Genomic DNA, 22,808 nt, shown 5'->3' on the forward strand with positions numbered 1-22,808 from the left:
AGAAAATTAAAAGGTATTGTTACTCCTATTACAACTGTTTAACATACCCCAGTGAGCCGCTTAATGAATATTAATCAACTACCGAACAGTTTTACTGTGTGGAGTATGGTCTATATTGCAATACAATGCAATAGACGTTTATCGTGTAATACACTTATATCGTGTAATACGCTATATGTGAGGTGTGACATCACCTGAACGATAAAATTACACCTGCTAATTTGTAGGTATTCCATATGAATTAAAAATATAAGTAAATACAATATACGGGTAAAAATTTTAAAAAGTTTAAGTCAGGAGCATGAAATACAATCTAAAATAATTACACGTTATGCTAAAAAGTAAACACGATTATCATATGTACAGTCGATATCGTCAACGTCGATATCGCTTAGCTGGCCCAAACATACTCCTCGGGGAAGGAGATCGGGGAGGTTCCCGTTACTGGAGGTTACAAATGTTTTTAATATGTTTTTGGGTTGATGACTTGGTGCTCTTATACGACTTTACAGTTGCATAATGTTCACGTGGCTGGAGCCATGAATCAGTGTCCAGACCCTTATACGAGGTGCCTCTTTACTAGACGAATTATAATGCTTTTGTTAACGACCAGAACACGAAAGTGCTCCATTAAGAAATGAATTCACGAAATACAACTTCGTGCTTCTGCCAGGCCAAACAAAACTCATCAGTTATATTAATGTATTTTGGCGGGATTGCGTTCCCGGGAGAAGTCACGAGGAGAATTGTTTCGTGGCCTCAGTAAATCCTGAATTTGGTACGACACTGGCCGGCATGACGTCTAAATCTGAGACGTGTTTCCGCCGTGCTAAAGTCGAAGCAAATTGCAATTGGGTTCGGCACAGCAGAAGCACAACGTCTGAACTGGGCCTTAGTCTTACCTGTGACTGCAACTTTAAGCTTTCTACTGAATGCTACAGCACCAGTTTTCTCGTCCCTCACAAAACACTGATAAGTACCACTGTTTGTAGCTTTTAAGTTACTGCCTGTCAAGGTGCCATCCCCGGTAAGTGTGAAGGGTGTACCATCATGGGCGGCGATAGCTGTACCGTTATGCTTCCAAGTCCATTTTAAATTTGACCCTGTGGCTTTGCAGGGAAGTCTGAAGCCAGTCTGAGCTCCTGCCTTCACGTCTTCTGGATAAACCAAATCCTTTTGTAGGAAATCTGTTATCACTGGAGGGCTACTTTGAGCTAAAGAAGTGAAATGACGAAAGTTTGTAATCAAAATCACACAACAGGTACCTTTTGAAAGGAAGACTTTGCAGTCAACTACTAGACAACTATTATAGTATACATGGGAGGTAACGTGGCAGTCATTGGTTAGGTGACGCAACGTTTTGAGTTGCAGCCCAAATAAAGCCTGCAAAGGGCAGTAATTCGTACTTAATTACCGCCAGTGTCCATGCATAATCGTGCTAATGCACAATGTTCAGCCTCTTGGCGCTCTGGTTGTAAAGGGTTGTTAGGTGACCATCATGGTTGAAAGCTATCTTACTCTACCAAAAGAGTATGATTTTCGGAAACTAGGCCTCAGTACCACTGCGGTATTGGGCTACAAGGGTCTTCACAAACACTTGCACCACTATGCTACCGCAATCAAACAAAATAGGCAAACTATTTACCTGGGACTAGAACTGTAAGCGCAGTCCAAACCCAGAGTGAAACAGCTTTGTACCACATCTTTCAGTGGCAGGTTCTCTGGAAAAATTAAAATATAACGAGAAGTCAATGTTAAGTAGAAGTCATGGGGATTGCATTGGCCGTGTCAAACAGAAAAACAAATAGTTAGAAATAATGTGTATAAATCTGGTCAAGTTGTATTAGTAGTGATACCACAGCTGAAGCTACCTTGGTGAAATGGCACAGTAAAAGCCGTAGTTTTCATGAGGTTTGAAAACCGAAAAACCGCCTTAAACATTTAAAAAAAAACCAAAAGCCGCCGAACATAACGTATATGAACTTGTTTAAATGATGTTAGTAGTAATAGCATTAAACACTGGAGTTTTTAAAATCCAGAATCAACCATTGGTTCGCGAAATATTTAAAGGTATTTTTCATACTGAATGGACAAATCTCTGAAAGATACACAGACTAGATCGAGCAATATTACAGAGTAAGAGTCGTTTAGGCCTGGCACCCCATTGTTATCACCAAAAACCCCAAACCGAGAACTATAAAAGGAAAAAAAAAGGAAAGCGCAACAGATATCAAAACAGAATGACCGGATATTTTTAGTGCAAAAACCGATCTAAAAACTGACCAAACCTGAAAAACCCAACGCCTCCCTCTTTAGCTTGCGCTAATTTGCAGCCATTTTAGACAGTGCCAAATGGAGGAATATTTGCACTTTCTTGAAAATATAGAACTTCTTCGAGTCTATGGAACTCGTGTTTACAACCAATGAGTAAACATAAGCTTGTTTATAATACCATTTTCAACATTTTTAAACAAAAACTCATTTGGACAAATCAACAGAATTTAACTGTATACATGCAATATCACCCAAAATTTAACTCGAGCATTGCAACTCAGGGTAGTAGGTCTCTTTCATTCTTGTTGACAAATATAAACTCGAAAATGCATTCCCCTCGCCCAACCAAACAAGAAACACTCTAGCTTAAGTTTGCAGCCTAATTTTACACATCTCAAGGTCGCTACCGATAAGTAAGCATGAATGGGCCAACAAGAAAGAGAGTTATTCTAAAAAAACAAACAAAAATCAAACATTTGCTTCTGAAATGAGTTCTCTTTGCGAGGTTGGAGTCAAGCAAATTTAATTCTTCCACTTTTAAAATGGAGCAAACGTAACGTGCATCTGAAAAAAAAAAACAAGCAATCGTGTTTGTGTTGGAATCAAATGTCAAGTAATATATCAAACAAGTGAGACAGTGTTTCATCGGGATATCCAAACACTGAGAAGAGAGTTGAAAATACGACGCGCAGTGGAGTATTTTGGACGAAATTCGAGGTGATTGAATAGCCGATGAAACACTGTCACGAGTGTTTGATATATCTTCTCAACTGAAACAAAAACTAAGGAGTAAACGGAGAAGTAAAATCGTCAAAATCTATGCTAATAAAGACCGGGTATCCAAACCTCCCTCACGGTTGTGACTCTCTTTGTTTTAACTTGATGAATTATTAATGAGTTTGAATATTCACAGGGGGTAAAGTAAAACACGAAAGATTTAATAGCTCAATTGACCGAATCCACTATTGCCATGTACCAGTCCAGTGTCACAGAGAGAACCTTGAGCACGCGATTAGGACTGTAATAACTCTCCATGAGTGTGTGTGTAATTTAAAACCCGGTCAAAGTCCCCTGGACGTATAACAACTGAAAATGTCAAAATCGAATTACGTGATATTCTCCGCGATCTTCATGAGGTCGTTAAATTTAATATCGCAGAACAATCTATTTTGACTACAAATTTTTTTATTATTTTTTCTGGCACACTTTTCTCCAGAGTTAACCTTCCCGACCGCATTTATACTAGAAGAGAATTGTTATAGTCTGGTGAAAAGAAGAACTCCTTTAATTGTACTCGACCACCCAGTGTCCTCGACTGTGATCCAAGAGTTTTGTTACTATTTAAAATTCCAAGAGGGAATTAATCGGACAGCGGGCTACCTAGAGCAGCATATCACTGAGTTGTTTATAAGGGTAATGAGACTCCATAAACTGCTCTAAAGAACACTACAGGTACCGCGGTTGTTATCAACACTCGCGTATCTTAGAAAAATAATGGTAATCAGCTGCAAGGCTGTTTTTTTTTTTTTTTTCCTTTCCCATTCAAAGACTACTAATCAGCCGCATGCATGAACAAGTGTAGCGTTTACTGACTTATTTCGTAGTTTAGATTAGACAAGTTAGTTACAATTTTGCTCTAAAATTTGCAAAAAGATAAAAAGAAAGGACTTACATTAGACGTTTTGATGTGTTGGCTTGCTCTGTTCTCCAGTTTATACAGAGAGTAGATTAATCAATTGTTCGACAATGAATGAAATCAAGCTCACAGGAAAAGCATTGAAATGGTTAAGAAAACAGGAAGGCACTGTTATTTAAAATAAGCTGGATTAAATTCGATTATATTCCCACTCAAATCACAGAACTGTAACCCATCAAACTAGTGTTATCAGTTTCATTCCCCTGGGTCGATTTGAAATTTCCGCTGACAATTGCGCGAGTGTTAATCTGCTTTTGAGGTAACAACATCACATTGCTGACTCATAGAAACAAGTTAAACCCATTTTAGTGACAAATATCGGTTTTGGGTCACGTAAGCTGTACTTGTACATAATGAAGACGATGTGGAAAAACTGATTCAGATACTAGGTTATAACTGGTCGAGCATTATTATAGAGTCACAAGTAGATAGTTCATGTTGTGTGAGTTGTAGGTAAAGCATGAGTCAAAAGAACGTGAATCGAATTATGTTATCATTGTATGTAATCTATCATGATTAAATCCCTGTCTGACGATTTTTGAATTTGCTTTAAAACTGAGCTCTGAAAGACTTGACAACGTTTAAGTTGTCTTTTTTTGCTTTCAGAGGTACTTGTAATTTCAAACGTATAAATCAGACCATGCTCATTGAATTGTATCTAGGAAATAACTATACACATAAAGTGAACCCTGTGTGGGTCCTTGTGACTCGACGATTAAGCAGCACTTCAAAGTTAGTAAGTTAGCCAAGATTCAAAGTGTTAAGGTTTCTTTTTCCAGTGGTAAGTACACTGACGCATAGTTTCACTCAGTAAGTACTGAAATAATTCCAAGGCCAAGGGATGCCATTGTAACGTGCTAGTCTAGCCTCTTAGATCTTTGCCAGCCTTGCGTGTGAGTAAACGTTACATAATAGGTAATCCTGTGAAACTTTGGCAAGGAAACTATTTCTGAAGAGTACTTTTGAGTGGAGGTATTAGTCAACGAGGGCTGTTCCAGAGTAACTTTCTGTAAATCCCTTTTGCTTGTCTGCTGGGGTTAATTCGTTAACTTCGATCTGTAAAATTATATTTTGAAGGAAAAGAAACACCTCATGTTTTACACATTTCTCTGCGTTAAACATTTAGAAGAGTTGCGTACCGTTAACTTTACGAGACGGGAAGATAACCCTTAAAATTTTGCGAAAAAAAAACTAATACATTTGACGTGCTATTTTCCACCATCTAGTCAAGAAAAGGTCAAATCTGACTTGGGACTAGAACTCTCTGTCGCGTATCACCCATCACGGTATAGTTAAGTATGGATTACATTCAGTAGTAAAATTTGTAAACAACTTGTCATATAAAATAGTATAATAAAGACTTCACACTTGAAAGCGAATTTCAGAAATTAAAAGGGTTATATACAACCTGCAACTGATTAGGATACGGCAGATATTTGGCTAAGTTTGGCAACCAGTATAAATCTGAGCAGGTTAGGATGGGAGATGTGCCAGTGAACTATTTTTAAACAGAAGGAAAGTACAAAATAAAATGTTATTTGAATAAGAAAAGATCAAAGAATTAGATCAAACTTAACAAGGAATTAGATCAAACTAAACGGGAACAAGGATTGCTTAGTCTGGAGGGGATGGAGACGAGGATTAAGAACAACAAACTAAACTGAAAAAACAAACATTGCGTATCCATGATAAACAGATACGAGTGCTTATTTTTCAGTCGATATAAAAGGCAAATAAAATATGTGGACCACCTTCGAACTAATGAACTATCATGAATAACCCTTAGATTAATTAGATTCAAAGTATATGCACAACCTAGAACACAACGGTAACACTTCGGTCCCGCCTCGATCGGTGAGTGATTAAGTTTTGTTTGGAGAGAGTTGACAAGCATCAGAACGCGAGCTCTGCACCGGTCAAATGACACCGTTTGTGTTTTTACTTGTGTTGCTTTCCAGTTCGCGTGTCAGTGAGTGAGATATTCTATACCAAGGGGTAAAAGTTAGAAGGTAAAAGTTTAAAACGTTTAATACTGTTGAATCTCGCAAGCATTGAAAGCAACGTTGATTTCAAAAAAGGTATGCTCCAATGAGGGAAAATATAGTTATTCCGGCCGGCTGGAAGGTTGATACTAAATAAGCAAGTGCCAAGCCCGAGTGGCCCATTCGTCAATTCTATGATTACCATAGGCAACGCGAATCAATTGTGTAAATTTAAATGCACGTTCAAGCTATATAAAATGTCCTCACCTGGAATCACTCTATTTTTCCAGTTACAGTATTGTGCTTGCTTGCCTATGTTTTGTTCCAGATTGTTTTGCTCTGGAGAAGTCGAGTGAGGGCGCTGTAAAAAGGATCTAAGTGAGCTTATGTCTGGTTTTATAGGTCTCCGTAACTGACGTGGGTTGCTAATCGGCTATAGTCGACTAAACACGCGTTAATATGACTCCAAGACAGCCACGCACGGAAAGAATGTTTTTATTTCATATTTTTTTATATACAAATTCAGTTATTTAAAGCACGCGAAGGTTAGGCACGAAAACATTGTTTCTGCATTCGGGGAATCAGAGCTTGATAATGTATAAAACATATTTGGACCTGATGCTCGTTACATGAAGACCTTACATTTACGATACTGAAACACGAACGAGATGTAACAAAATGCAATGGTACAAATAAAATTTGCGTTCTGTCACGTGTTTCTCTCGTGTTAAAATTTATCCTTTACAATCTTCTTTTCCTACGGGTGAACTATCTCTTACTATCAATAAATTAGGTGCGACCCTTTATTTTTCTCCTCCAAGCTCTATTTCTTAGTGTCAACTAACTCAGTAATTGCCTGCCTTGCTATTTTCCCAATTTGCCCCCTCTACTCTGCAAGACTAGTTTGTAAGAGCATGAACAATGAAGAAAGAACCGGAATATAATTTTGTAAAACTGATTATTTGTTTCCTCTTGAGACAACTTAGCAGTCTTTGTCTAGAGGATAATAAAAAAAAGAAAGATTCTAGGAGTACTTCTGACAAACATAACTCAGGACCTGCTGCTAAAAATACAATAATGGCTCGTTACCCGACCTACTGCGTTGTCCGGCTAGGACTAAAAACCCTTCTCAAGCCAGGATCTAGCAAAATCTTTTCCTTCTTGTGAGAGCATTTATGGGTAAGCACTGGAGAAGGATAACCTTTGTTAAATATGAAATGCCAACGAAAAAATACAAGCTATATTTATAAGTTAGTTTGAGAAAGAGACGGTCCTAGATTGACTAGTTGCCTATCGCACAAAACTAGTGATGTATTGATATTTAACGGGGCTATGCAGAGCTGATCAGAATTTGGTAGATTTCAAATGCATCCATATGCTTGTGAGGAAATATTAACTAAGGATTAGGTTAAATAACAGTTTAAAAACTGTTATCTGACCTAATCTGGCGCTTGATGTGACATAGTTGATGCATGGTGCATCACAAACGACCATAATTAACAGTAAGAGCTATGAGTTGCTATATAGCCACATGTTTGTAATTTTTGATTAGTGCAATAATTGCTAAGTTTTCGCATGACTTTAGCTTGGAATTCAATCATACAAACTGCTAACGCCTTCTTGCGTACGCTTGTATATTTAATATTAAATATAAACACTTCACATCGTTTCGGGCAGTGACAATCGGCTTAACGTTATGGCGACGCGTTCATTCAAGTCTCTTTGACTTCTGGTTAGGCCACGATGTGGCGCTTTGTAGGCTTTCGCAATTATTTTCATGCTGTCTTATTTCGAAGGTCTAGCAAAAGATGAATACCGAACAGGTGTACAGATAGCTAAACACCTTTAAAGATTTGCCCAATTCAGTGCAAATAAGCTGCAATGCAGACAAAATTGTTTGTAGAACAACAAAAGAAATCACTTATTCTTGACCTGGGAAACCAGATTTAGTAAAATAATTAATTTGTCTGAAGGATGCTCCGACGTTCTTAAAGACAGGAAATAGCCGGAGGCTATGAACTGGCTGAGAATATCATGGAGATTATAATAGCACTTTGTTCTCAGTACTGATTATTAGTAGTAAATGTTGATTTTCCAATGCTACACAGAGTTAATCACAGTAACTGAGGTGCTCGTTAAGGTTTTTTCCCTCCAGTTCTAAATTGCAAGAAGAGAAATTTGCTTGCAGGCCAAACTACGATTTGTGTTATCTAGACGGACTGGAGCCAAGCACAGTTATATTTGGCTGCAGGGTCAACAGTGCCAAAACAAACAAAGTAGACTGAATGTAATATTATTACAAGCTCTGATCTGATTTTCCACAGTCCTGTTTGAAGTTATTTCGCATGAGTAAACTGAACACTGAAAGTGCTAAACAAGAGAAGCACTAGCAGTGACGAGGATCGCATTTTCATGCTATTCTGCTTGTTCATTTGTAATTTGTCAGGTTCAAAATTCAGTCGCTTCACGTTTCAAACTTTTGGACTCGAGCAGGGTACGTGTTAACGATAACTGGCAACTCTAAGAAAGTGTTTCGTTGTCAATTTTGCCATGCACTTGTCCTATTTTAGACATTTTCTCCAAGTTAGCCATGAAACTTGAACAAAAACCCTGGTCCTTCCGGGGCCTGAAGTCCTTGGTATATATCCCAATCAGTACTCTAAACCGCGGTTAAAAACGGACATTGGACAGCGGTGTTAATATCATATTGAGTACATCAAAAGTGACCAAACTGACCACAAAAGTTGTCTCTAAAAATAATAACGGCAGGAAGATAAGCTGAGCTTTTTTTTGCAGTGCATTATTTGTAAGCGCAAGGAGCTTGTGGTCAGTTAAGATAAAGCCTTTGTACTGTGTTTCTTCCACTGTCGCCGCACCCAGTACGAAGAAAAAGAGCTGGTCAAGATGTCTTGGAGGACAGCTTTAAAGAACCTAATTTATGTCCAAAAAAAAAAAAGTTCGACGTACGTTCGAATGACACTCAAATTCCTGGTTGCTTTTAGCTATAAATCTAGCGATGTTTTACTTGTCTATAGTATAAAGGCTGGGCCATTTTATCGACAGGAAATAATGTTGCGTTGTAACCATGCCATTCTAAATTCCCAAATGCCCCATTTCATCAGTTGTAGTGTGGTGATTTAATTTATTTTAAAGCCGCAACCAGTTGTAGTGGTTCACTTTTAGCCTTTAACATCTGCGTGAAAATGCGTGCTATATGTTGATCGAAGATGACCTGTGTTTCAAAGCTGAACGCGAAAACCATAGGTCTTGCGGAAGGGTAAATAAAGGTTATATATATTATGTAAAATAAAGTACAACCCTCCACTAAGTGGTGACCAATAGCTAACTGAACTAACCTATCAGATGTTCCCTAACCTGTCATAAAGAACTTCCATGATATTTAACTTAAGTCCGTGTTTCCAGAGTGCGGAATCCCAAACTAGCCGTGATCAGAATTTCTCTGAAGTACCGAGGATTTTTAAAAGAGATATCTAAATATCCCCAGTTTTTGCAGGTGTGATGAGAACTTCGCAAAATCCACCTTTTATTCTTGAGCTTATCACGTGGTTTTAAAGCACGCCATGTATGGCAAAGAAAATCAAAACTCGCCTTTCTAATGACAGGTTAATTACACTGGGTTTACGCAAGTTATTTTTAAGTTTTCTTTCAAAGCACAAGCTTATTTTTCTTTTTGAAAAATTTCAACACGAAAGACAGTGGAAAACTGGTTCTGATAAACGTGTGCTGGTAAGTACACAGAGGCTAGGCCTGATCAGAACAGTGGCAGGAAGGGTAGATTGGGCGTAGCTGCGAGGAGAGGGCGAAGTAGTCTATATGGAGACCTCCTTGGTGGACACATCTCAAGTTAGCTTGGACCTGAAGTGTGGTGTAAGTTTGTTGAAGGGTACACTTCTTATCTACCAAGTTACTGATTATCAATGCAGTGCGGTTACTAAGACAACGTATTCAAAGAAAATCAAACACAAGTGTTATAAAATTGAAGGGCCATTTTACTTTGCAAGGATTAGATTGTGGTCTGCGCTAAATGCCAGCGTTAAAGAATAGCTTCTGTAAGCATAAGTGTCTAGGTAACTATGATCGAAGAGTATAGCAACTCGCCCCAAAAGGAATACTAGTCCAGCCTCCAGAATTGTCAAGTTGTGCCAACAATTTACCGAATAGATGCACAGAGAGAATAGAGTTACCTGTCAAAAAAATACAATATGACGGGACACTGGCCAGACCCCTTGAACCAGAGTAACATAAACCCGGTGTATCTCTTAGTAGTGCGGTTGGATGGAATAAGTTTGAGAGCAGAATTGGCTGGAATGCATTAGAAAGGATGCGGTTTTACATTCGTGGGATGTTAGATTAAATGTGACGGTGCTGACAACGCGTTTGAATAGCTACGTTCAATTGAAGACATGAAATACGCCTTTGTTTAAAGAATGACACTACGGTATGCACGGACTTTGGACGTCTCGTGTAAAATTATCACGAAAGTGTCATTGTGACAAGCAATGTCCGCGTGACTTGTTTTCAATAACATGCTAACTGCCTATATGTTGCAGTTATGGTTTTGACCTGTACATTGTTCACTTCTGTTTATCACAATATTGTTATGTTGAGTAGTTTATGGTCAATTAGACAGTCATCAAGGCTGATTTTATCTGCGTGACTCATCAATTATTTTCAGATCTCGATATTGCATGTGCGTGCATGCCATGGGTATCTCCTTAATCATTAGCACCCGGTGAGTTGGAGTGAAAAGTCAACTAAGTCGCAAGACTCTAATCTCGTATTTAACTTCGTTCTATGCTAAGAGCTGAAGAGTCACTGGCTAGTCTTAGACTAAACTGTTTTCTCATCGTGTAAGAAAGGATTTCCGGCTTAAACAAAAGGCAGAAAATCTATATTTTCAAAAGCCTAAATCTAGAAGATGCAACAAATCCTATCTCGTCGTGTTGTCATAGCAAAGCCGGTTACTACACATTGTGAACAAAGTGTAAGCTAACAGCTCAAAGGCAAGAATCGAATGCACTTAATGACTGACCTCGAAATGAGAAAGTATTAAGGCTGAAGTGTTTCGAACAGTCCACAATTTTCGCGCAATTGAAAGCTTTTGTGGCAAAGGGTGCGCAAATGCGCTTCACAGTTGTCTTTCCTGCTTCATAATATCTTATCTCGTTCGTAAGTGTGTGCTTATTAAAGTGAATACATAAAATAATCAATGAATATATGTAGATAATCAGATCTAACCACTAATACTGACTGGTTTCCTTCTTAGAGACCACGTTTGTTGAAATCGTGTTTACCCCCTTCCTTTTCGATCAGTTCGAAGAAAAAAAAATTGAACTTTTTTTTTTCTCAATAATAGCTAGTTACTCTAAATTTGTAATTATCATAGTTCACATCAACCATATTGAATGATGTTACCTGGATAACTAAAGTCCTCTTCAATCTTTGCCTATTCGTGCCTCGCCAGTTTCTGCTGTGTCAGCCGCTCACGCAAACAGTGCGATTCAATTAACTATTGTACAGTACAGTTGAAAAGCATGTGTTAAAACCAGCAAGCCTCTTGGACTGTGGACCATGTGCGATGATCGATGGACTGTTTTATCGTCACGCAATATGTGATATATATGTCCAATATCAGTACATATGTACGACTGGATCTATCTGATCTATGAAAACCGTGTCAGTACTTCACAACAAATCACCCATGTACACTTATATCTTTGATTTCACGTCTCCTGAAGGCCTTAAAATCACTCCAAGCGATGAAACAAAAATAGAGAAGAGCAAGGAAAAGAGGGTGAAGAAAAAAAAACCGAAATTCCTTTTAATTTTTATATCGTCTACCGATTGAGCGTCTATCGCTTAAGCAGGGCGCAATTTCTTTGACACTGTTTTCATAAATCCAGACATGTATATATGTCTAAGGGTCCAGGTTTTGGTGCGTGCCTTTTCAGGAAATGATACCGCGCGAGTCATGTCGGCATATCAAGAAGAATAATTAAGTGAGTCAAGTTGATGACTAACACTGAAGAATGATAAAAGCCACAGAACCTAAAGAAGCTAGTTTTGTGAATCCTGAAAAACTTCTGTCTAAATGTTTCAAGTCCATCACAATCTTGGATTTATTTTCACCTCTCCAGTGATTATTTTACTTGATACCAAATATTTGGACAGGTCAATTCATTTAATGAAAATCCCGCTCGTTAAATTCGAAATATGACCAAAGATAGCAATAACGTGACTAAAAATATAAATACAAAATGTAAAGAGAAACGGAAATTCTCAGTGATATATGATTGAACTTCAGTCTGGCAGCTCGATCAGTAGAAAAATGCCAAACTCAGTTGCTGAAAACGCGCTTGGAATTTCTGTGATATTCTTTTTCGAGCATGTTCTGCAAATAATTACATGGCACGCAATCTTAGGGAAGACTAGAAAGTCATGCAAACTCCGGGCTAACAAGATCCCATAACTACATTTAACGTACACACTGAAGCTCGCTTCTTGTTTAAGTTTGCTCCGTTAAAAAAACGACCCTCTCCCTTCCATGTGAGTGACCCCTTAAAAAACTGACGCTCTCGTGAACTTCTCGTCTGGTTTGCAAGATCTACAAAACTGGCGTTCAATTACTTTTAATCTGATTGAGTGGGGAGAAAGCAACCTTTTATCCAGGTGGAAATACAAAGATTATAAGGCATAACTGATACGCTGTTATATCAATATAACAATAGCTTCAGAACGATAACTGAAATCTCATGGCATGTCTAGAATTACTACTGTTTCCAAAAACTGAGTGACCGGCTTTCAGTCAGACTGTAGTACAGAAATAAATCATTTCCTACTTAAAAAGGTGTTAAGAGTTAAGCGTACTTGAAGAAGGATCAAAGCTGTTTAATCCACGATAAAAAACCAAAACACCAATGAATTAAAATTTAGCCCCGTTGTAGATCGACACGTGAGCCGTCTAGCTGTGCGTTACGGCAGCCGGTAAAGATAACAGAACTCTTACTGGATTTTAGCCTGTTGTGCTTGTGATCGAACTTCATTACGGCAGACAACGGCTTATCAAAACAATTAGACTCTGTTTGCAGTTTAATATGAATATCTTTCAATGTTATTTTTTTTTTTTTTTTTTTAAATTGAGGCAAAGCTTCGGTTTTTGTGTAAATCACCCACAATTCCCCACATTCACTAGGATGACGAGTGGCAAGTCCGAGATTCGCCGAGACTTCAAGATACGTGTTTGAAAATCGGAGAACGGTTTGCACATCTTGAAATATTTAGCCTAGATTTTTCAAGTTTGTTTGTCGTTCGTAATCCGTGTTAATCTTCTCCACCCTTAACCATACTTGTCTCTTTATGGTTTATTATTGTCTCTTTGGTGTTTTTCCATCTTAGAAAACTACTATTTTTAGGTTTCCTTCAATTTAAAGATAACTTTGTAAGCGGCCAAAATAACTCAAAATGCCGTGACTGAACTCCTTTAAAAAATTTAAGAATCCCAGACAGTAAGAAATGCACACAAAAAAATTCTTCGCGCTTCTCACTAAGGATTTCGAGATCGGATCAAAAGGTTTCCGAGATCCACGATTTCCTAGATATCAGATTCTCCACCGCTACTAGGCTGTGTGTCCCTTCTGTCCTGAATCACTCTCTACCCCTGTGTGCTAGAAATTTAAGGTGGCTCGCTGTATCGCCTGTTTCAGTATTTACGGTTGCCTAGCGGGCGGAGGAAGCTCTTGTAGTATGCTTAAATTACTAACAGCATAGTACCGTTTCGTTATCAAAGGTACAGTTTTGCCGCTCCCTAAAAACTAGGTTGAAACGCGGAGACTTAGTTTGTTATACTGACTTTCAATGTAAATTCTTACTAACGCGCACAAGATTTCCTCTACAAGTTGGTCCGAAATGTCCTTGTAGTTTCCTAATTTGGTAAAACTAATTTGATAAAATTAGTTCCATGCAACACTAGAAAATTCTAATTACGTTTGAACGATAGATCGAATTTTTGACCTGTGCATGTCACAAGTCTGGTAAAGTAATACCACTCAGACAGCCTACTACACCTTACAGTAGCTGACAGGAAATAAGCTTTTACTGAACGACAGCCAGCTGGTGATTCATGAAAGCTCATAAGAATATTCCCATCATAGTGACTGAGATAAACTTATAAAGTAATATGATATAACAGAAACTAAACCCATCCGTGCGTGATTCGCATATCCAAAGGCAACAAAGTGCAATACATTTCGTATTGACCAGCCAGACAAATACCCCAGTAATGGAATGAAGCTAAAAAAAAAATAAGGCTAAAATATATATCCTTCTAAAGGAAATACAGGTCAGGACTCAGGCTTTATTTTTCAAGCTGGTGATGAACGATTGCTTGAAAACGAGACGTAATCATTTCCCAGCGCATATCACATGTTTTTTTTTTAAGTCTGCAAGCCACAACACACCCTCGTCGTACCCTCGTCGTTTTGTTACGTAATGATCTGAGTCGTTCTAAACATGGACAGAGACTGAGAAGTAAAAACATTTCAAGAACATAGTGTGACTATGAGCCGAACTGTGCTAATGATTTGATTGTTTTACAAGTCTTTCAACGCAAACTTTTGTAACTGCCGCTGTAACCCGAGGACTGGAGAACTATTTTGACTTTTTTGTATGGCTCGGATTAATTCTGTCGGTGTGTTGTACTCATACACGAAAAATCCAAGTAAGTTGTGTATTTAAACATATATTAAACTCTTGGGAGCTTTGTAACTCGCTAAAACGCGTTAGAATCAAATTCTTCACGGATCAACTGACCATCGGTACCAATTCTACAAAAAACACAACGAAAGCGACGCAACACAAAATAACCCGTCTTCAAAAGTATACAAATAATACAAAGTACGTTAGGTACTATTTATGTAAAACTTACAGTTAAGCTAATTATATGCCCTACCTATCAGATTTATCCTCAGTATATGAGCTGTAGCAGTGGAAATCACAAATTAAGCGCTCGGGAACTTTTAGCCAGAGTCCTGAAGTAATTTTACGCTTCCAAGTAAATTTGCGCGCGATCCACGTCTAGTCCCAAATTATAGTGGTCAGCGGTGATGTCAGTTTTAGGAACCAAAATTGGCAACCCGTTTTACTAGTTTAATTGCTGAAAAGGCATAAATAATATGAAATAGAGAATCTCACTAAACCACGAATAAGAAAGCGGTCGCCCGCTAGAAAGACAAATATTAGTGAAAACCGATTCTGCATATAGAATTTTAACCACCTATATTTACTGTGCGTGCTCGGGTGTAAAAGCGCGCGAGGAGTGAAATGACACCAACAATAATTTGAACTTTATCCTCGTTGCATTTTTGAACTCTAATAGCTAAAAAAAAAAATCAACTTTGTGTGTGCGCCTTGTAGCCACACCCAATTAGCTGAGGACTTAAGAGCATTGTGTTTAGTGTTTCAGGTTCTTGCTTCATCGCCAGTAACAAAAAATTCGTACGTTCGAAAGTTCGTAATGATCTTTAAAGACTTGAGAAAAAGTGGTCGGACTGCTCAAATCTAAGCCCGTCTTCGAAAAACATCATAATGTAGGGTATTAAACAATCATTTAAGAGCTACTGAATATGAGAGAGCCTAGCCTAATCTTTGGACTTTGCATCTAAACATAATTATGCGTTCTTCGAGGTAAATTAATGTTAAGTACAAATCGTTCCAGAAACTCTAAGGGAAGTTTCTGATGGTGCCTATGGTTACATGCAACTTGCTACTGATCAAGGAAAAATCTAGAACAACAGCAGGAGAGGGCACTTGCATGAAACCCCCCATTTGTGTGGGGACGATGGTGAAGTGAACTACCTAAGAATCTAGCAGATGCTCCCTAACCTGACACATAGTCCTTCCTTGACACTGAATTTTAAAAACTTTCCATCATTCCACGAGCAGTGAAGTTCTGTGACGAAATACATTTCTCAAAAAAAAATTATGAAGCACTTCTATCTATGCCAAGCTTTGTACTGACGTAAACCTTCAAAAAGTTGAAATGCTCTGATCTGTGAAAGTTCTGACTCAAATTTAAAAAAACTATCGGGATTTATATTTAGCGAGGTGATCACGTGCTCTCCATGTATGGCCATCCTTACCAAGGATCAGGGTTCAGTTTCACTGATTTTTAAGCAAGGGACCGGAGACAAGGGATCCTTTTTTTCTAGCTGAAATACCATGTTGGCATGGCTATCCTTAATTTACCGCTAAAGATATCAGTGATGGTGCCATTTGAAAAACTTCCATTTTTTTTTTTTGAGTCGTTTAGAGGGAGATATCTTGTAACCATAGGCGGTTAACATGGTCACTGAATGTCCGTCTCGACTCTCTCAGCTTAGTCCAAGTGTAGCGAGGTCGGGGCAAAGAAATAACTACACGTATCTTAATTTCTTTTTATGATATTCTAGAGATGATTGATGCCATTTTACTAATGCTGCGTTTGCCAGACTTATTCAGTTATGAGCTATAAACTGAAAAGTGTGGATTCTGAAGGGTACACGCAAGTTATAAACCAAATTGCAATGCCGGCGATTGACTTAAACATAGGCAAGTTTGCCGGGTTACAATCCTTTGTCTTGTTTTCTCACTAAGTCTGCATGACTCTTTAGTGGAATTCTCTTGTGAAAACTGTTAAGAAAGGCAACGCGAGACCCTTTGTAGACTTTGTATTGAAGTATCCAAAGTGGAGAAAAGGTGCAGTATATCAGATGACATAATCTGCATGCAATCTTACACTGTGCACTTCCTATAAGTAATAAACTGTTGACTGATCACATTTAGTCCTCTGAAATGAGAACAAGTACGCGCTGATTGACTTTCAATCTCAATCGCTGGCGATTTTCTTCCTTCCTGATGCCTCTGGTTTGAGCAAACATTTTCAAGACACTTTATGGACAACGAGATCTTCTAGACTTGCAAAATCATAACCTTTATAGTTGCTTTTGTGTGTTACCACTTAAATGCCTGCTCTTGCCTTGATTTTGCATGCAATTTTCCGACCGTCTCAAGTCTCTCTGTTGAGAATTTTAATTGCATGTTGTTACGCCGCATTCCTAGTCTGTTCTACCTCGTTGCGTTTCCGTTCTAATAATTCTAATCAGATTACTGACCCTTTACAAACACATCGTCGTGTGCACATGTGTCGATTGGATAAACCTCTAGTGGGGGATGGAAATTGAACACAAGCCCCAGTGAATACCTTACCGGTGAAACTTAGAAATGTTTCCACACAAAACTAGGCCTCTTCAAGTTAAAACATCATCAATGGGCTACTTGGTTAAATTTCATGCGGGAAAAAGAAGGCTTTTGAAGGCTGTCTTGGAGAACGTGAATTGTGCAATAGACATAAACAACGCGACGCAGCGTGCGAGACACTGTGAAGTTTGCCATGGCGATAATCCAATATTTTAATGGTGTCAATCAATCCCATTAATCAAGATATGTCACAAAAAGGCAGATATTACCGAGATATTAACCCTCAAGTCCTGGAGGCAAAACAATCGCCGCTATTCGTATACAGAAGTTGTATTGCAGTGTTGATAGGTTTAGTCAATCAAAAGCGCATCATTTATGAGCACTAAAACGCGGCACACATTTTTAACCCCTGATGTATAAAAACATACCCCTCCTGGTTCCACTTCACAAAGATGTTGCCTCCTTAAAGATCATAAATCTGGTATTCAGTCATGACCACTTTGCAATATGATTTGCAAATAGCATGTTGGCAGAATTACAAATCCATACTGTTATTCTATGGCATATAAGGAAGAGAATTCCGGTTTAAAGACAGGAAATCCATGTAATTTAGTTCATAAACAACAAAACGCATAACAATAGTCACAATACAACATGAAAATATTATTGTCTATATTTTCCCAGTGTGTTGTCATTGCAAACGCTTTCACGTAGTCTGAGACATGCTAAGAACTGTGAATAAATGTTTTGACCGCCAATGTTTTTTTGTTGTTGAGACTGTCATTGGTCCAGACCTCTTTGAATTGTATCAGGCCTAGACAACAAACTTTGTACTCTTAGTTGGACTTTCAACTCAACTTAGGTTTCATATTTTTCACTTGACAGCTAACAAGCTTCTTACCTTTAATTCTCATATGCTAGAATATTCTCTGTTAAAGTAGTATCTATCTATCTATTTTATAAGAACTTATGAATTAAATCGCTCGTAGTTTTTTTCGTGATGCCGAAAGTTAAGAATGCCTCTTGCAAGATTTGCAACTATGAAGAGAGTACTTTTGGAGCTCTGTTTACTCTATTTTTCTCTCTTTCAAACAAAACGGCACAAACGATCGACTTAACCGCATGCCGGTAGTCGGTCGAAGCATCCCTGTAGTATACCGCATGACCCTATATTTTGGCTGTTCACTTTTAGCTGTTGAATGAATCAATATTAATCACAGAAGTCAAACAGTTAAACACTAATTTACTCTAAAGCTATGGACTCAGGAACTTGAGTTAAGTGAAGAAAATAAGAATAAAGAACAATATAATCTACAACTAATCAATAAAGTCCAATCACATTACACGTATATACGTAAAACCTAGAGGAAGATGTTTTGATTAAAATGTCAAGATTGTTATGTAACTCTGATAACTTAGCAACTGAGCTTAAACCAGATCGAGATGAAATATTAGCTATATGAACATCATTGTTTCGAGTTTATAATAAGGCTCCTTATTTTAAAGTTATATTTATCGGAAATAGCAGACATTTCTGACATGAATACCACCAATAACTTAGTTAGAATATTCTTTTCCCGAACATTAACATATTGCCCTGAAGGGTGTCCCGCAAATTTGACTTTATTAGAAATGCTGTAACGTAAGCTCTGTTCGATTGACAAAAGTTGGAATGAATTGAATCCATGTAAGTAATTCTACACTACACTGGTGTTGTACTGAGTGATCTAATAGTGACTGATTTAATTTACTATGTAAAAGTAAGTCAATCCATGGAAATCAATGCTTCTGTAAGGTTAAAGTCACGAGTTTATAGTTCGTGGTTTAGCTCCAAGCACGTTGCATTTGTGAAACGACACTTCAGATGTGATTGAAGTCAAACCAAAAGAGCAAGTGTAATTTCGTTACAAGACAGATTTCTCTGCTTTAAATTCTGATCGTGTGCCTGGCTTTAATTGTATGTACCCTCAAATTCCTCACTATGCTAGTAGCATATGTTCTGTGTTCAAACTGTCAGACACGCGCTGTCAGCACCCGTGAACGGGGAAAAAAAGACAAGGTCAACCTAGCAGGGCTGTAGCCAGAAAAAAATGACTGAGACAATGGTCATAGTTTAATTCCTTTCCTAGGTATTTAGGGTGTTTATGATGACTGAAAACCATGAACAAAAACGAAAAACAATGACTGAGGCAAGTGTCTCTGTTTGCCTGTTACTTGCTAAGGCTCTGCCTTGGATCATTTTTGGCTGAGACTGTGTTTGTAGCTTATCGAGAAGGAACATTGCCTTGTCATGCCTAAACCCAACCAATCTTAGCTTGTGCGTTGATAGCATGATTGTCTTTCGCGATATTGTTCACTCTCACTTGCGGTTGTGTAACCTTTTAGTCTCGGCTACAAGTTAAACCTAACGATTTCTTCACTGATCTCCATTCGCTTATTATATTACTACCCTGGTTCCAGAGGTTTTCCCCTTCCCATTTTTCAAACTCATTAATAATTCATCAAGGTTTCAGCGAAGGAAATCATAGTCGTGACGGTAGACGGTATATTTTGTTTCTCGTTTTCTCCTTAGTTTAGGTTTTGATTGAGAATATATACTACACTCAAAACAGTGTTTGACCAGGTTTCCAAATATACCTCGAAGCTCGTCACAGATAGGCGTTGCGCGTCGGAATTTCGTTGTATTACTCTTTTCTCAGTGTGTGGAAACGTGGCTAAACACGGTCTTTTGTGTATGACGCTTCCACGGCAGTCGGCAGTTTATTAAAACATTTATAGCATAGAGCAACAGGACGCGCGGAAACGAGGAAAACTTTCGCGCTTTGTCTTAGGCCGGAACTCTCATAGGGGGCAGATGGACGCGTATTCCTTAATCGCAGACTAAATAAGAAGTCCGGCCCAAACAAAGCGTTAAATTGTCTGTGGCTGGGTATTCGTGACCACGTACGTTTTTCAGCCAAAGTGGCTTGCATTTCTTATGGCGTGCGTCGACAAACTGAAACTTGGGAAGACAGATCATGTGTAGATTTTGTGTTAACATGACTTGGTGGTGGAGTACTAGTTTTGAGTCGGTGTTCATCAAAGCTTCGCGTTTAGATTAGGTTACCTAATTCTGGGGTTTGTTATAAAGATGCCACAATCGATAATCACGATATAACTTTTATCGACATATTTAGCATGTAGGAGGGTTTTGAACCGTTTACAAAATACTGAAGTTTGCACCGCACGTTTGAATATCACCCATGTTAGTATAAACAACGCCTGGGCGTCATATTCTTTTTAACCGTTGTTCCCGTCTGACCTCGTATGAGCTCAGCCGGAAACTTACTCTCTAAGAGGATTACCAGCACTTCAGCTATCAAGTGCCCAAGAGAAGTGTCAGAGATGGAAATGCGAAAAAATTTGCATGGAAAACTTCGTTCATCACGTCTGTCACAATGTTTGGCGTCATACTTCAAAAAAATACTGAGAAATTTCATCAAGTTTTTTTCTTTGTTATAAGATCTGATTATCGCGTGCTAGAGTGATCGATCAAATGTACAAATGCGTGACATTGTGTTAGGGAAAGTACTCATTGTTCATCAGGGGGGATGAGGTGTGGGCGGGATAATTAAAATTGAGTACTACTTTTTCTTACACGAAGATGAAAATGTCACGAAACGACTGTGTTTAAATGAATTGTTTAAAAAACCTGACCTATTTGATCTCACGGGGTTTTTTTTTCTTGGTTACTTGCATAGAACTCATATACATACGTTGATTGTACCTGTGCAGTCCGATATTTTACGATGTCAGTCCGATGAAACGATGAAATATCTTGAAGCCAACGTTGTCTTGACCTTCAAGACATTAAGCAAGACGGCCATATAACTTTAAAAAAAACGTTTGATGTGATATTATATATTAGATAAGTCAAGCTATTTCCTCATGAGCATAAAAAGATTGCTTATCAGTTTAAAAGGGCCTGCTAGGTACATGCGACACCCGTTTCTATTTATAAACTAAAAATTATTCTAGAACGGCGACCGGCAGTAGCAGACAAAACAATCTCGTATTTCTCGTCTGTACTGAAAAAAGAACTAGAGAGTCCTGGTAGATTTGCCGAAGGAACTGTGATTGTCAAATATATTTCCAGATTACAAATTAAAACTGGGCGAGGACAAAATTGCATACATGTTGCCTAGGCAAACGATAACTCCAGAGGACGACATTCTGCGAACACTCGTGACCCGCGTGTTGCTCTATAAAAGCCAAGTCTACTAATTCAGCATTTTTCATTACGTACGATTTCATTTTTTCCCCACCAAATTCAAGGTGAGGCTCTAATCCAGACCAACTCTTTTTCTGGGACAGCACCTTAGAGCCAGCGTCGAAAGAACGAGAGAATAATGCTGAATGATCGGCGTACATGTTCCAATAAAACAATAACGAAGCTTTCGGTTTTTTAGCGACTCTATAAGATGCTTAAAATGTCAGTTAAACGTAAGTTGAAATTTTGCAAGATAACCAGTATAGCAAGAGTTGAAATAACTGAAGAGAGCGTGCTGTTATAGATCGACTGGCTTTCGGCCTCGGGAAACTTAAGCCACAGAATTGGTAATTGGCTCTTGTAGCTCTTTCTACAAAAAGCGAAAGAACAAACCTTGTACGAAGCAATAACTTTTAACCGTTTTTACAGCAAAAGATGTTAAGCTAACAAAAACGCCCTTTCATGCATCTTTACCTGAATTCTGTTGTCCTCCTCTTCAATGCTCGCTCACTCGCGAGTCTACTTGCAGTCAACCTGTTCTTTCTGGAATGAACTATTGTACCCACAGGGCTGTGTATTCAATACAATTTGAAGTGATACAGTCTGTCTGGCACACTGCCCTGTGTGGACACCTCTAGGAGGATGAAGTCTTTTAAATTGACTGATGACCAAACAAAATGGCAAATAGCTGTTTCGTTAAGCCCAGAACAAAACGCAAGCTAAAATTAATTGTAAGACCTTTGCTTTAATTTAATAATAATTTGATGTTTATGTGATATCCGAAATTTGTCCCATGTAATTTAAGCTCGTATAATCTCGGCGGGGTGTGGGCAGTGAACTATAACTTGAGCTGGGTTCTCGAGAGGAAAGCTTTACCGCAGAATGAAGATAGAGATTTCAATGTTATTGGTTGACTCACAGGCGCGTTTTGAAAAAATTAGTTCTTTTCTATTAACTTCTGATTAATAACAGCGAACAAACGAAGTCCTTAGGTTTTCTCGAGTGGATTACTTTGGCGGGAAGGTTGAAAAACTCCTGATCAAATCATCGCTCGAGTGTGTAACATAAAAGAACACAGAGAATTGTATTGGAACATTGACAAGCTTTGTTGCACTAGTCTTACCCAGATTTACATTCCTAGAGGTTATGCCTGTACAGGCCTCCTCCGCTGAGTTCTAAAAGAAGTTTCAGTCTAGCAGGAAATACCATTAACAAATGGCAATGAACACACCATGATTACGTAATAGGTACTTCATTTTCAACTGAAGACCGACTAATCATTTTCAGTACAACACTGAACTATACTCTCCTTTCACCGTGGGTATGCGAACCATAATCAACATGTCGATAACAA

The 22,808-nt window shown here is 38.3% G+C and overlaps 1 protein-coding gene across 8 annotated transcripts in view; it reads right to left on the bottom strand.

Annotated features, from left to right (window-relative positions):
• Positions 1-22,686, bottom strand: part of LOC145502927 (hemicentin-1-like) — a 70,664-nt gene extending 47,978 nt beyond the window's left edge. For 3 of the 8 annotated variants that reach the window (XM_081482336.1, XM_081482335.1, XM_081482331.1), the window contains exons 1-3: positions 21,929-22,686; positions 1,646-1,721; positions 903-1,214 (exon numbers count right to left, since the gene is read on the bottom strand). In XM_081482336.1, the coding sequence (XP_081338462.1) occupies positions 903-1,214; positions 1,646-1,703 (370 nt within the window). In that variant the 5' untranslated portion in view covers positions 1,704-1,721; positions 21,929-22,686. The other 5 variants (XM_081482339.1, XM_081482337.1, XM_081482334.1 and 2 more) reach the window with 5 other exon arrangements.
• Between the last annotated feature and the right edge of the window lie 122 nt (positions 22,687-22,808).

This window comes from Orbicella franksi, chromosome 11 (genome assembly GCF_964199315.1).
Source record: "Orbicella franksi chromosome 11, jaOrbFran1.1, whole genome shotgun sequence".
Classification (NCBI taxonomy): domain Eukaryota; kingdom Metazoa; phylum Cnidaria; class Anthozoa; order Scleractinia; family Merulinidae; genus Orbicella; species Orbicella franksi.